The 14,130-nt window shown below is 64.8% G+C and overlaps 1 protein-coding gene across 1 annotated transcript; it reads right to left on the bottom strand.

Moving 5' to 3' along the window:
• Positions 1-4,129: 4,129 nt before the first annotated feature.
• On the bottom strand, positions 4,130-7,181 carry ANKRD33 (ankyrin repeat domain 33). The gene is made up of 4 exons (XM_082011912.1): positions 6,871-7,181; positions 6,450-6,579; positions 5,580-5,720; positions 4,130-5,463 (listed from the first exon to the last, which is right to left on the bottom strand). The coding sequence occupies exons 1-4, from the start codon at positions 7,174-7,176 to the stop codon at positions 4,688-4,690; spliced, it is 1,353 nt and encodes a 450-aa protein (XP_081868038.1). The 5' UTR covers positions 7,177-7,181; the 3' UTR covers positions 4,130-4,687.
• Positions 7,182-14,130: the final 6,949 nt, after the last annotated feature.

Below are 14,130 nucleotides of genomic sequence, written 5' to 3'. Positions count from 1 at the left end.
GGGGCTCCCAAGGCTTCAGCCTGGTTTCAGGCAGTGGATGGAGGTTTCCTCCTCCCCCCCCATAGCTACGGTTCGGTCACGCACGCAGCAAAGCCGTTCGCATCCCCCGGTGCGGCCGGTACGGGAGGGACGTTCAGCTCGGAGCGGCAGCGCCCCGGCTCCTCTTGTGCCGATGGGCATCGCCGCGCCGTAAACGAGGCACGCAAAGAGAACGGCGAAACCAGCTCACGTTAACGTTTTCACGGGGCCGGTGCCGCGCGCAGAGCGGGGAGGAGGGGAGCGTTCCTGCCCCGACCCGCAGCAGGGCTCGGACGCCGGCGGCGGGGCAGCGCTCCCGCGGCACGGCTCGCGCCAGCTTCGCTTTAGGCACCTTGCTCTGAAAACGGAGCTCCTCTGGTCGCCGCTCGGCCCTTCCTCACCCACCCCCCCTCCGAGGGACCCCGGGTTTGGCTTTGCAGAAGGGGCGCGTCGAGGCCGCGCGTCCTGCGGCGTCGCTGCCGTCGGTGCTCTGCCGCCCTCGCTCCGGCTCGCGGAGCTGTCAGCTTCCCCTCGTTTTGCCTCACGCCTCTTCAAAATACACCCAAATTCCCCATTCCCCACGGCAGCTCCGGGCTCTCGGGAGCAGCCGCGCGATATTGCGGCTCTTTAGCGAGGACCCGGGGACAGATCCCGCTGCTGCTGCGCTGGTGTAAATCCGGGATTTACGCTCCCAGCTCTGCCAGAGCCCCAATCCCAGCCTCCGCTAACCCTGACGTCAATCCCGGCGTCCCACCGAACGCGAAGGAAACAGGGCCAAATCCTGATTTTGGCTGCACTGGGGTAAATCAGGAGGGAAGCGCCGAGCTCAGCGCGGCCCCGGACCCGCACGTGTGCGGCGCTTCCCCACTCACCTACAGCATCCGCGTCCGGCGTGCGCACGCGGCCCCGGCCAGGCTCTCCCGGCCGCGGTCCCGAGCTCGGAGGCGGCACGCGCGCAGCTCAGCCGGGGCAGCTCCGCTCTGTGCCGTGCGCCCCGGCTTGGAGGAGCTTCATGGGTCTGCTCCCCTCCCGCTGCCCGTCCCGGCACCGCGGCGGCTCCCGCGGCCGCAGCGTTGCCCGTCCCGGCGGGGGAACGTCTCCGTCCCCGTCCCGGCGGCTCGGCTCGGCGGCCCCGTTGTCCGAACGCAGCCGCTTGGCAAGCGCTCTGTGGTCTGGATGTGGGAGAAGTCAAAAAAATGTTTCTTATTACTGCCTCTTCCTGCCTGGCTTCTCTCCACCACTCCCAGCTAATAAAGCATTTCCTATTGCTGAGCACACATCCACGGCCAGCCGCCCTTCCTCCGGCACGCCGGGCCCCGGCTCCATCCTGCTTGCGCTCCCTCGGCCCGTTCCCCCCGCCCCGTCCTTCACCGGCCGCTTCCCCGGCTTTCAAGGCGAACCCAAGCCCTGGGCGGGGGACGTCCACCGCGTCTCCTTCCCTGAGCATCCGAAGGCCTTTGGCGGAAACGCGGCCGGTCGCTTTGACGGTGCCGGGCGTGGGAATGGTCCGGAGAGATGCTGCGGGAATGACCTTGACGTGCTCGGCCAGCCCTCACGGGGACGGGAGCGTCCCAGCGGAGCCGAGGGGCTCCCGGGTTCTTTGGTGTCGGCCGCTGCGCCGGAGGGCAGGTTTTCCCCCCCGGGGTGTAACGCGGCATCGGGGGTGCCGCGGGTGCGGCGAGGGCTGGGGTGGGCCACGGGGTCTCGCTCGGTGCCGCCGGCCGGAGGTGCCACGGCAGCGGGCGCTGGGACGTGGGCAGCGGGGCCGTTCCCACGGGGGAGGCCGCGCGCTTCCCGCTCCCCCAGAACACGTGGGGCTGCCGCGGCCGCCGGCAGCAGACGCGCCGCTTCCCCTTTGGGTCGGGGTTGTTTTCTTTCCGCCACTCCGCTCTCAGCGGCTTCGATCTCCTCCTGTCCCCCTCCTCCCCCCCCACTACCTTTCCAAGCCCCCTCCCCGCCTTTCTCCCACGGATGCCCCCGGCGCGGTGACCCGCTCCCGCAGGCGGGAGGCGGCGGCCGGCAGCGCGCGGGCTGGCGGCGCAGCCTCTTTCCTAACGAAGCTACAGGACTTAATTTACCTCTCCGTCCCCCGTTGCATCACCATCCCCGGTTGCTTCATGAACCCAACCAGCGCCCGGAGCCTCCCTGCGCCGGGGGAGCCGAGCGCGGCTGCGAAGCTTTGAGGTCTTGCCGGCCGCCGCTCCCCTGCTATCGCCCGTGATCTAGGAAGTTCAAACAAACAAGAGCACAAAACCAGGATAAAACACGAAGGACCTTCACGCGTGACCTTGCCCGCGCCGGGGCCGGGAGGTTTGCGGAGCCGGCGCAGGGGAAACGGGCAGTTTCCATCAGATAGGAGCCGCCCGGGAGGAAGCCGGTGCCTGCAGACGCCTTATCGCCGTGACCATCTTTGCTCCGGCGCGCGGGTCTCGGCGATCTGACCGGTGATCGGCCGCTCCCAGGGTTATTCCTGGATGGCTCCTGCGTCCCCGCCACCTTCCACGGGCGCGGGCACGCGGTGGGCACCGGCACCCCGCTTTTACAGCCGCAGGCAGGAGTTTCCCTGGGCGGCCGAGCGTGCCGGCTCTCCGGTGAGGGCTGGTGCCGGCTGCCTCGGTCCCTGAAATTTCATCTTCCAAATGGGGCAGCCCCATATTTTTAACAATAATCATCACCGGGGGATAAATTAAAACTTGTAAAAGTTCCTAAATCCTGATGCCGGGCGACTCAGAAGGCAGGCTGGGCGAGAGCCCCAGGCCGCGATGCGGCTCCGGCGCTGCTGCCGTGGAAAAGCAAACTCCTCCCGAGCCGGGGCTGGCTGCTGAGGCGCGCTAACGAACGCACCGAGCGCGCCCCGGGCTCTCTCAGCCGTCGGCAGCGCGATCCGCTCGCCGCCGGCCGGGCTGAATCAGCGGGGATGGGCGCCCGCCTCGGCGCTGGGCTCAGTGCCGGCACGACGGCAGCGCCGCGACTCAGGGCCCCACGCCGGCCCTGCCCGCCGTGGCGCAAACCTCCCGCCACCCCCTTGGAAGCCGAAGCGAGACTTTCCGTCATCGCTGGGGCGCTCGTCGCCGTGACTTCATCCCGCAGAAAGGCGCGAGCGGCCCCGGACCGTGGTCGGACGCGTCCAGCCGCCTCTCGGGGTTTCACCGAGCCGGTGCCGCGGCGGCGGACGGGGACGAGGGGCCGGCGGGAGCCCGGCTCTCCCTTCCCCCCCGGCGTGGCAGGAGCCGGGCTGGCGCGGCACGTGCGACGGCTGCTCCGTGTGCCGCCCGCCCCCGGCTCATCTGCGAGCCGCCGCCGGGAGCTGGCGAAGGAGAGCGGCCACGTGCCGGGGAGCCCGACGCGAGCCAAGGGCTGGAGCGGAACAGACGGGGAGGTTGCAGCTCCTTCCCGCCGAGCATCCTTCCCCGCCTGCCCGCCACTCGGCCCAAACCTCGCCGTGCCCCCAAAAGGCAGAGCCTCAGCCTAAAAGTGGGGAGCGGGAGGTTTGTCCCCCTAAAGAAGGGGGTGGTGGAGGGAGGGGGCCCGATCCTGGGCTGTGCGCGTTGCCACGGGGAAAGGGGCTCTCTCACCCGGATAACCAGTGCTTCGAGCAGCCCTCGCTGCCCGTCGCCTGCCCGTCGCTCTCCCTGCGGGTCAAACTCCGGGTGCTCAGGGCAGCCAGCGCCCCACGTGCGCCTTCCCGCGCCCCGGGATGGAGCCAGATTTAAGAGGAGCTTAAAACACGGGGAGCGTGAGCTCGCTGCCGCCGCGGCACGCCGCGTACCCGGGTGTGTGGGTACACACAGAAAGGTGGCATGGCTCTCCTACGGGTGCGGGTCCTGGGGGGCTGCACGGGTGCGGGTGAGGGGCTCTGGGTGGGTGCAGGCTGGAGCTCCCGGAGGGTGGTTTGCTTGGGAACAGGGACCGCTGGCTCCTGTCCTGGGTAACGCCGGAGCACAACAGCCGCCTCCTCTCTCCGACCACCCCCTCTCCGGGGGGCAGCCAGGATGGGGCCCCTGAGCACCCCGGGCTCGGTGTCCAGCCTGTGCCTGGCACCCGGAGCTCCCGATAACCGTCCTGCAGCGTGGAGATGCTGCTCCACACTGAGCCTCAGTTTGTCCATCTGCAACCTGGGAATAGGCAGGAGTGGGGAAGTTCTGTCACCAAGGGGGTGACGGCGTGGGCAGGGGACACTGGTGGCGAGGGGAAAGCATTCCTGCCAGCCCTGAGCTCTGTTCATTAAATCAATCCTGGTAACATGGCAACCACTTCCATTTTAATTTGCACAGCCACATTCCACCATGAGCTGCAAGACCAAGAGCTCAGGAAGATCAAGGGGGGGGGGGGGGGGGAAGGAAAAAAAGAAAAAGGAAAAAGAAGAGAAAAGAGCCCCTTCTGCCAGAGCCCCGCTCCCCGGCAGACCCGGAGCCCGGCCCGGGGCAGGGTCTCAGCACACCCGAGCCCGGCGCACCCAAAGCTGGGTGGGGGCGGGCGCCCTCGAGGCGGGGAGGATGAGGGGCTGAGCAGGGAACCCGGGACCACGGGGACTGGGACACCTCAGCGGGGCACGTCCACGGCACCGTCCCCCCTCAGGCACCCTGCCAGGGAAGGAAGCCACCCCCGTGCCAGCGAAGCCAGCGGGTCCACGGGGACAGCTGGGACCTCGCCCCCAGCCCGACACCTCTCATCTCTTCCCCCCTTTCTTCTTTTTCCCTTCGCTCTTCGCCTCCTCGGCCGCTCTCTCCTCCTCCTTCAGCTGCTTGTACCTCCACTTGGGCGGCTGCAGCAGGTCCTTGTCCCCCCCGCGCTGCCTCCGCTCCCTCGCGTGGGCGGGCGGGCAGGAGGCTTTGCTCACTTTGATTTTCGGGACGCGCTCTCCGGGGAAGACGCTGTTCCCGCGCCGCAGCCGCAGGGGCAGGAAGCTCAGGAGGCCGCCGGCCAGCCGGCGCGGTGGCGGGCGCCGCGCCTCCGACACGACTTGGCCGTTGCAAGAGGACGCGTCGGTGCGGCGGCGCGAGGTGGGGTCTGGCTCAGCGTCCGGATCCGGCACGTGCTGCCCGAGGATCTCCGGCACGGACAGCCTGCGCTTGCCCACCTCGGGGGGGCTGTCGGGGCAGATGGTTTGGCAAGCGGTAGCCACGAAGGGGCTGGCGAGGGAGGTGGTCATCCTCACCATGTGGTCCATCACGCCGTCCTCCTGGGGGTCGTGGGGGAAGCTGAAGGTGAACGTGGATTGGATCTTCTCCGACAGCCTCTTGCACCTGGACTTGGGGCTCAGGGCCTTGGCCACCAGCTCAGCCAGGGCCGGCCACTCGGGCCGGTACCGGGTGCCGAACTGCTCCGCCCGCGGGCGCCGCAGGAGGCTCCGGATCCGCACGGTCGTCTCGAAGCGGCCGGCGAAGGCTGCCCACTCCCTGGCCGTCTTCCCCTTGACAGGATCCACCGCCTGCAGGTCTGCTCCTGGAGACACCGCCGTGCCGAGACCATCACCGCAGCGTCCCACCCCAGAGCGCAGGGCGAGCGGCAGTGCCACCCCTTCCCACAAAATCCCAGAAAGTCCCCGGGGAGATGCTCACCGGCCAGGAGCAGGGCGGCCACGCAGTCCTGCTGCCCCTGCACCGCAGCCTTCATCAGCGCCGTCAGGCCCCGGGCGTCTCGCTTGTCCACCTCGAGCGCGGGGTAGTAGTTGAGGAGGTAGTTGACGATGGTGATGTGTCCTTAACAGCCAGAGAGAAGCTGCGTTAGAGTTTTGGCAGTTAACGAACGATAACTGCTGACGCCCGTCGGAGAAAGACTATTTAGCAACTGCACCTCGTGAGGACAAAGATGCAGAAACTTGGAGGGACCGGGACCAAAAGGGTTCGGGTTTATTTTGTTTTGGGTTTGGCCTTGCAGGGAACAGTGTTAGCGCACCAGCTGCCTCAGCAGAGAGTGCAGGAAAGAGTCCAAAAATTAAAAAAAAAAAAAATCATCAATTCCAGCAAGGATAAAGTGGGAATAAAGGGCGATCCCCACTTTGAGACCCTCCTCCTTCCCCCCACGGCCGGTCAGGGCGGAGGGAGCCAGACTCTTCTGCCGTGATCAGAAAAACCATCGTGACCGGAGATTCGGTCCCTACACGTGGCGTCGGCCAGCTCGGACCCTGCGTGCAGGTAAATCGCCGCGGCTGGCGGAGCTTTTCCGGAGCACGTGGGGCAGCTCCGGCTCAGCTCCGCGGCTCGGGAGGGACGTGTCGCGAGAGAACATTTCTGTGGGAATCTCCACATTTGCATCATCTACCCAGTTTTAAAACGGTGCCGAGATGAACCATAAACTCAGACAGGGAGGGTCACACCCCTTGGGACCCCCGGCTTTGCCGACAGCTCAGTTTAGGTTTTTTGGAGATGAAGCACGGGGGGTCGCATCGCTTCCCGGGGGGGCTGCCCCGTGCCGAGCGCGGTGCTGACCTGCCTGGGCAGCCATCATGAGGGCTGTATTCCCGTCCTTGTCCTGCTGGTTGATGTTTATGTAGGGGCACTTCGGCAGCAGGGACACGATGTCCACGAAGCCCTTGTAGCAGGCAACCATCAGCCCGTTCTGGAGAGACGGCAGCACTCAGCACCGGCACCGCACCGTCCTCCCCGCCGCGGCGCTCCCCACGGCCCCCCCCTTCTCCCTCCCACCCCAAACCAGACAGGCTCAGGATGGGAGGACAGATGAGGTTCTGCTCCAAGGGTCGGATCAGTCCCAGGAGACCCATCCCTTCTCAAAGCCACCCCACCCAGGGCTCTCCCTCCTCCTCCAGTTTTAGTAACCACCGTCCTTCAGGATTTGCCTGTTCGCAGGCAATCCTCTCTCTGCTCCGCAGGCTGCCCACCCACCGCTCACCCTCCCGTTGGTATCCAGCTCCGTGGCCTCGCTCCGGGTCACCCCGCGCTCCAGCCTCTCCCACGCCAGCTTGGCATCGTTCCTGGCGCAGCACTGGTAGAGGCTGAGGTCCCCGGCACCGCCAGCCCGCAGGGAGAGCTCGTAGTAAGGGTAGACGGAGTCCTCAGAGAAGATGCTGCTGGTGTCCGAGGGCTCCGACTTCTCCTCCTCCTCCTCCTCCTCCTCGTAGTACAGCTCCGGGTCGGAAGCATCCGGGCTGGAAGCGGGAGCTGCAGCATGTTCTCCTCCACTGCAGACATCTGTCATCCGGCCCGGCTGGCGGGAGCGAGCCCGGCTTGGCCCCGAGCCCTGCCTGGGGCCAGGAGCCTCTCCCGGGGGGCGAGGGGGCACTCCCACCCGTTCACTGCCCGCTGTGTGGACACAGAGCGGGCGTGGGAGCCGCGCCGGCCCCGGCACCCCTCGGTCGTGCCCAGCGCCAGCAGGAAGGGCACGTCCCCATCCCTCCCCGTGCCGCACAGCCGGGGCGCGCCCGAGCCCTCCCCGCTTCGCGGGCGCGCATCAAAGCGGCGGCGAAGACCTCTCCTAGCAGCATCGGCAGCGAGAAGGGGTAGATCCGGCTCCTTACGGGCAAGCAGCAGCAGAGCGGAGGCCGGAGCAGCTCCCGATTCCCCGAGGAGCCCCTTAAACCGCGCGACACGGGGCAACCCACAGCCCTGGCACAGGAGCCCTGGGGCAAGGACAGACCAGCTGCAGCCTGGCAGCAGAAATTAAACCAGTTTGCTTCTAAAGAGAAGCCAACTATTAATTGGCTGGTGCTGTGAAGGGAAGAAAGCCTTCACAATAAACTCTCCCACCCCTCTTAGACATACTAAAGCGGGCTCTGGGGACGAAGGATGCTCTTCTCGCTGCACCCTGATCTTACCTGGGGCTGCTCAGACCTTCCCCACGGGTCCCTCTTGGGCTGGGCAGCATCACAGCTCCATGCAGGAAAAAAACCTTGCAAGAGGCAGTAGAAAACCGCCTCTACCCTTTTCAGTGAGAAAGAGGCTTCTGCTCTGGGTCTGAGGTAGCCTCCGGGCACCAAAGCTCTGACAACCTGCACGTTGACGTGGGTGCAGCTAGCCAAGATATCTTAATTTAAACCGTTGCTTAAAATGGCTCCATCCATCCTGAGCAGGATCAGGGCTGCTTGGGCAGGATTTAGCATCTTTAGCTGAGGAGCTGCTGGGAGTCCAGGGCTGTACTTCATACCTGCCTCACTGTGAGATGCTGCTGCCTGAGCAGCCCCCACCAGCTTGGCTAAAACCCCCAAAACTCCCTTCCAGCTCCCTTTATATGCAGGTGAACTTGCTGATCAGATAAACCTGGGGAACTGCTGCTTTGACCAAGGGCACAGATACCTGTAGCTGTGCAGGTGCAGTAAATAAATTCTGCAATCCCCCCTTGAGAGGTGTCTTGGAGCTTCCAGCCCACCTCCTCCTCCTCTTCTTCCTCCTCCTCCTCCTCTTCCTCCTCTGGGCAGTGCAATGCCAAAGCCCTCAGGGCACCGGTGAGCTCAGGGCAGGAGCCAAGGAGCTGCAAAAACTGGTTTCCTGAATTCCACGTGAAACCTGATTGCTCCCTTATCTTCATCTTTAAAGGGTTTTTTTGTGGTTGGTTGGTTGGTTTTTACGTGTTTTCCAAGGTACAGGGGCCAGCTGGCCTGTGGGAGCTGGGAAAGGGCACTTTTATTTCCCAGATCAGCTATTTTCATGGTAAAAAGACGTGAATTTGGTCCCAAAGCAGATCGTGGGAGGCCGCATCCTCCATTTAAAGCAACCATTAAGGCAGAGTCCCAAAGGTCACTTTGCTTGCATCCTTGAACATGAAAATACGGAGCAGATGAAGGATCCCAGCTGTTTCCTCTGTGCTGGGCGCATCCTGCTGGGAAGCGCGAGCTGAGGATCCTGATGCTGACCGTGCTGGTCATGAGGATCCTGGTGCTGGCCATGAGGATCCCAGTGCTGACCGTGCTGGCCATGAGGATCCTGGTGCTGGCCATGAGGATCCCAGTGCTGACCGTGCTGGCCATGAGGATCCCAGTGCTGAACGCTGCGGAGCCGGACTGAGCTCTGCGCTTGCAGCGTCCTCCCAAACCCCGGTGTCACCCCGGCCATGTCCCTCCCTGCTGGGAGCCGGGACCCGCTCCGAGCCCTTCGGCACCACACGTAGCCGGACTGCTCTGCCTGGAAAAGCCCCCAGAGCCGGCGAACGCCGCGGGGGAACCTCCGCGGTGCCGGATCCCCTCTTGCAGCACCGAGAACCGACCCTCGCCCCTCGCTCCGCGGCTGACCCCTCCGCTCCCGCCGCATCAGCGGGACGGCGTGGCCAGCACGGGGCCACCCTGGTGTGACACCTCCTGCCCCACAGCCACCCTCCTGTGCTGCCTTATCTCGGGAGAGGGCCGGGAGCAGATTGAGGGCTTAGGGCGTTATCCGGGCAGCTCCGTGCCGTCATCTGCCGCCCGCCGCAAGCAGGAGCCTCTGAGCCGGTTGCATAAGGACGAGCTCCGCGCTGCCGCGGCCTCGGCCCGCCCGGCCTCGCCCGTTGGCCGGTGCCTCCGGTGGGGACGGGGGTTTCCCCCGGGCCGGTGCGATCCCGTGCCCCGCACCGCAGCCACAGGCCTCGGAGGGGACGGCCGGGGTGGCCCCGGTGGACGTTCCCTGCAGAGCCTTCCGCTGCCGCCGGGGCTTTGCAGAGCGCCCGGCTGCCACAAGGGGATGCCGGAGGCCGCGGGAGGAGGAGGAGGAAAGAGGAGGAGGAGGAGGAAGAGGAGGAGGAGGAGGAAGAGGCTGCGCCCCGGCCGGCAGCTCCGGGCCAGTGTCGCACCGCGGCTCGCTGCCTCCAGCACGCCCTTGTCCTCCCACCGGGCTGGAAGGACTCGGGTGACTTCCTGGCGGGCAGGCTGGGGTCAGCTCCTGTATTTTTCTGTTGTGATTGTGATTATCTATTTTTCGAAGAAGTTTGTACACAGGCGTCATGGCATCGTCCTCCCAGAGGCCACAGCGTCCTTCCAGAGGTGATGGCATCCTTCCAGGTCTTATAGCATCCCCCAGATATGGCAGCATCCCCCCAGATGTGGCAGCATCCTCCCAGATGTGACAGTATCCTCCCAGATGTGTCGGCATCCTCCCAGATGTGACGGCATCCTCTCACGCGTCCTTGTACATACCTGAGCCTCACTGCCTGGGAACCTGTTCCTTAAGGACATCCTGGAAAGAGGGAGGGAGGGAAGCCGCAGCTCGGAGATGAATAACCCAGGTGACACTTGAAAATGGTCACGGGAAGAAGGACACCCCTGCCCAGAGCGCCGGAGCTGGCTGCTTCGCGGCGGGGACGCGCTGCCGAGAGCGGCTCCGCCAGCAGCAGAGCGTCGCCCGCTCTCCCGGTGAACCCGCACACACTAAATCACAGCTGACGCCCAGGAGCATCCACGCAGGTGGGGGGGCTGGGAAGGGGCTGGAGGACAGCCCTGATCTTTCACCCCTTGCCCAGGGTCCGGCTGGGAGTGCCGAGCCCGGTGGTCTGGCCCAGGTCACTCATCCCTCGCTGCCTGGTCATCTCCATCACAAAACCAGGGCGCAATAACTCAGCATGGAAGGGAAGTGGAAGGCGTTGATTTAAACCCGCGGACGGGCTCTCCTAACCCTGGCCCTCCTCGCCGCGGTCAGGGCCGGGTCATGGCTGAGCGCAGCTCCTGCCCCGTGCGCAGGGGAGGCTGCGGGGACACGGTAACCAGCTTCGCCGCACGGCCGCGCCCAGCCCCGCTGCGGTGGTGCCCGGGGCCGGAGCGGAGCGGCAGGGAAAGGGCCGGGTGCTGCCACAGCCGTCTGCGAGAGGGTGGGGAGGTGTCTGGTGTGTCACAGCCCTGCTCCCAACCCGGTCATAAATCAGTGGCGGGTGTCACCGCGCGAGATGACGAGGCTAACCCTTCGCAGAGGGCCGGCAGCCGGTGCAAACCTGGGGTCAAGCCATGATTTACATCACCACGGCTGTGCGAGCGCGGCGGCTGTGCCGGCAGGCGGCCGCTACCGGTGCCGTTCCTGCACGAGCCGCAAAACCTGGTGCGAGCAGGAGTCCGCCGGGACTCGGCGGCGGCGGCAGCGTTAGCACGTGAAGTGTGATCCGAGGGTTTCGACAGTGCGGCACAAAATCCCGTCCTCTGCCTTTCCCGTCGGCCGCGTGGCCAGAGACCAAACCATCTGGCCTGCATCCCTTTTCCTTACCCAAAACACTGCGGAGGGGGGATTGCCTCCCGCGGCGGGTCCTGCCGTGCCGAGGAACGTCACCGCCTGCCACCGGCGAGGACAAAGCAGCGCGTGCATCCGTCACGCTCGGCAGACCACCTCGGGGAGCTGCCGCCCGCGGGGCTGGGGGCGGTGGGACAATAACCCCTTGTCTCGCGCCTGCTTGGTACCGTGCCGGGGCATCCCCGGAGGCGACACGTGTCGGGCCGGGGAGCAGCACGCCTGCCCGCTCCAGCACGCGCTCCAAACCGGGGGATTTCACCGGGATTTACCTCAAACGCACGTTAAGACCGTAAACCGCCTTATCCGAGGCCGCGGGCAGGCTCTCTGGCAGGGGTGTTACCTCCTGCCTCCCGCTCCGGAGCGCGCCGGCAGCGCTGTGGCATGCAGGCTCACAAGGGTTGCAACGAGAAGTTATCTTTGGCAAGGAAAAAAAGAACAGTATAAAATGGAAATCTGGATTTTGTTCCCTTGTTTAACACAGAGTTTCCCAAGCCAGTGCAGGCAGAGGGGGAAGCAGCCCTGGCACAGCCTGGCTTTGCTGCCTGAAAAGGCAACTAAGGACTTGGGCGCGTTTGCTATAAGCGATTTCTTTCTCGTTTCTGCTCCCGTAACGGTCGCATCAGGTCAGAGGGTTTTTACGAGGGTCTTGCATTACGGTTCTGCCACTTGCCTGGTTTTTTTTTTTTGAGGCCAGCCTGAGGCCAGCACGACTAGCAGCCCCGAGCCCAAACCAGAGAAGAGCCGCTGGATCGAGGGTGTCGGTGGGGAGCCGCATGCAGGATCGGGCCCTGGGGACCCGGTTATCAAGCCAGCCCCACGCGTGGCTCCTCGGCGCTGCCAGTCACCGGTCGGCAAAGCCCGAGCCAGGCTCCACGCACAGGGGCTGGCAAGATGCTTCGGCAACGGCCGCGGCCCCCGGAAACCACAGCCGAGGCTCCGGCCGCTCCCATTCCCACCCCACCACCGTCCTTTTTAATTTAGGACCTTGGGGTTAAAAAAAATAAATAAATGCCAAGAGAGAGGCTTTTCTGATTAAATTACAGCCGGCCAGCGCTGGCGCTGGAGATCAATTTCAATTTCTCCCTTTTTTTTTTGGAGGGGAGGGAGGCGCCGGGGACAACCCAGAAGAGGGGGGAGAAAATCAGACTTGCTAATTCCCCGGCTGTAATTATACCTAAAGAGAGACGGTGCCGCGTGAGGTCCCTGGTGTGCGAGGAGTAATTTAGGGTTGCTTTGCGAGGCCTCTATGAAATTTGGAAGCAAAGGGGCTTCCCCCCCTCCCCGGTAATTGTATTTCTGGTGCCGCAGATGGTGCTGGCTCCGGATACTTGCTATAAAGAAGATGGATCGCGGCGCGCAGAGGGAGGCGAGGTGACGGCATCGCGCGCTCGCCTCCGTGATGAGCGTTATCCATCAGGCCCTTTACAAGGCAGCGGGAGCCAGGACAATAAGGAATTGCCTGGCAGGTAAAGGCCACCACATCCAGCGTCCCTGTCCCCAGCCAGTGCCCCTGCCTGTGCCCAGGGTTCTTTCCAGCCCGTCTTCTTGCTCGTGGCCGGATCCCTCAGCCTTCCCACATCTCCAGAAAAACGGCTCTTAACCCGCAGCGAGGTCCAGGGCTTCCGTAAGGGGAGGTAGCGCCGCGGTGGCTCGCGCAGGAGCGGAGGTGCCCGGTGGCCGCCCGATATTCAGGACGTCTCTTGAAACCGTCACCTCGGAAGCCCCGTTGGGTCACGGCTGTCGGGAAGGGGAAGGGGCTGAGGACGAGCCCGGCCGGCGGGGCTGGATGGACGCCTGGGAACGAGCCCGAGCGCAGCGGCGAGGGTCCCGCGAGCTGGTGGCGACCGTGAATGGAGTAACCGATTTTTCTTGTGGCAGGGAAAATGGCTGTGTCATTTGCAGGTATTTCCCACATTTATAAAACCTCGTTTCTTGAGCAGCTGCCTGGATATCTCCCAGCAGCACGAGTGTGCACAGCCACGCTCGCACACCCATCCTCTTCCTCGCACCGGGTCCCTCCCCACCAAACGCAGCTGCTACTGCTCGCGAGGCATCTTCCAGTGGCTCTGCACGATCCTTGGCTGGGGAAAAGCAGCTCCTGGGGCTGAGAAAAAGCCTCAAACACTCCTCTGCCTCCAAGGTGCCACGCCGAGGTCTCCTGCTTTTGGAGCCCAGGGAGGAACAGGGGCCAGAGGAAACCTAATAACCGCCCCGGGGTGCCGAGCGTGGGGAGCTAAAAGAGGAGCCGGGTCTCTGGCTGTGTAAATAAACGTCAAGTTATCTGATCACGCGGGCAATAAATAGAAAGAGGAGAGCGCGGCGATGGGAGCCGCGTCCGCCCGGAGCGTGACGGGAAGGGTGGGATGCGCCGAGCCCGGGGAAGGGCCGCGCGGGAGCGACCGAGGACGGAGCCGCGTTGGGTGATTTACAAGACGTGACAAGACCAGCTGGAAGTGATGGATAGGAGGTGGGTGACGCCGCTGCCCAGCTGGGCTCCGCTGGCGTTGGCGGAGGGGAGAGGACGTCCCCGGCTATTTATCACCTTTCCCCGGGCCCCTCTAGGACGGTGAACACCCAGCGTCCCGCGCACGCTGGGCGGGTTAACCCTTTCTGAGGGTGCCTGGGGGTAAGCCTCTGCCGCCCGTACCCCGGCCACAGCCGGAGGGTTTGCTCTCGTTCCCTGTTTCTGCCCCGAAGCACCCGCAGATGGGTGGGATGCCGCTGCTCTGGAGCGAGCCGGCAGGGGCTGGGCGGGCTGCTTCCCGGGTGGAAAACGGAGTCTTTCCCTTTTTCCAGGTTTTTTGGGGGTTTTTTTGAGCTTGGGGTGACGCCTTGAGCAGGGAGGGCCGCGCAGGGTGGGCAGCACTGGGCGGGCTGAGGTCGGCAGCTCAGCACAGGAATGAAGATAACGAGCCCCGACATCGCCCACGCGAGGAGGGGACGTAATGGGGGGTAGCAGAAAACCGCAAAC

Source organism: Phaethon aethereus (genome assembly GCF_964289735.1).
Source record: "Phaethon aethereus genome assembly, chromosome: 29".
NCBI classification, from domain to species: Eukaryota; Metazoa; Chordata; class Aves; order Phaethontiformes; family Phaethontidae; genus Phaethon; species Phaethon aethereus.
The sequence above is the reverse complement of the archived record's forward strand: the minus strand, read 5'-3'. Positions and strand labels throughout refer to the sequence as shown.

Excerpts from the sequence above, each read along its gene's own strand:
- ANKRD33 (XM_082011912.1), bottom strand. The coding sequence starts at position 7,176 with ATGACAGATGTCTGCAGTGGAGGAGAACATGCTGCAGCTCCCGCTTCC. Across the intron at positions 6,580-6,870 it reads AGCTGGATACCAACGGGAGG|AACGGGCTGATGGTTGCCTG; the intron begins GTGAGCGGTGGG and ends CCGTCTCTCCAG. Across the intron at positions 5,464-5,579 it reads GGCCGCCCTGCTCCTGGCCG|GAGCAGACCTGCAGGCGGTG; the intron begins GTGAGCATCTCC and ends CGGTGTCTCCAG.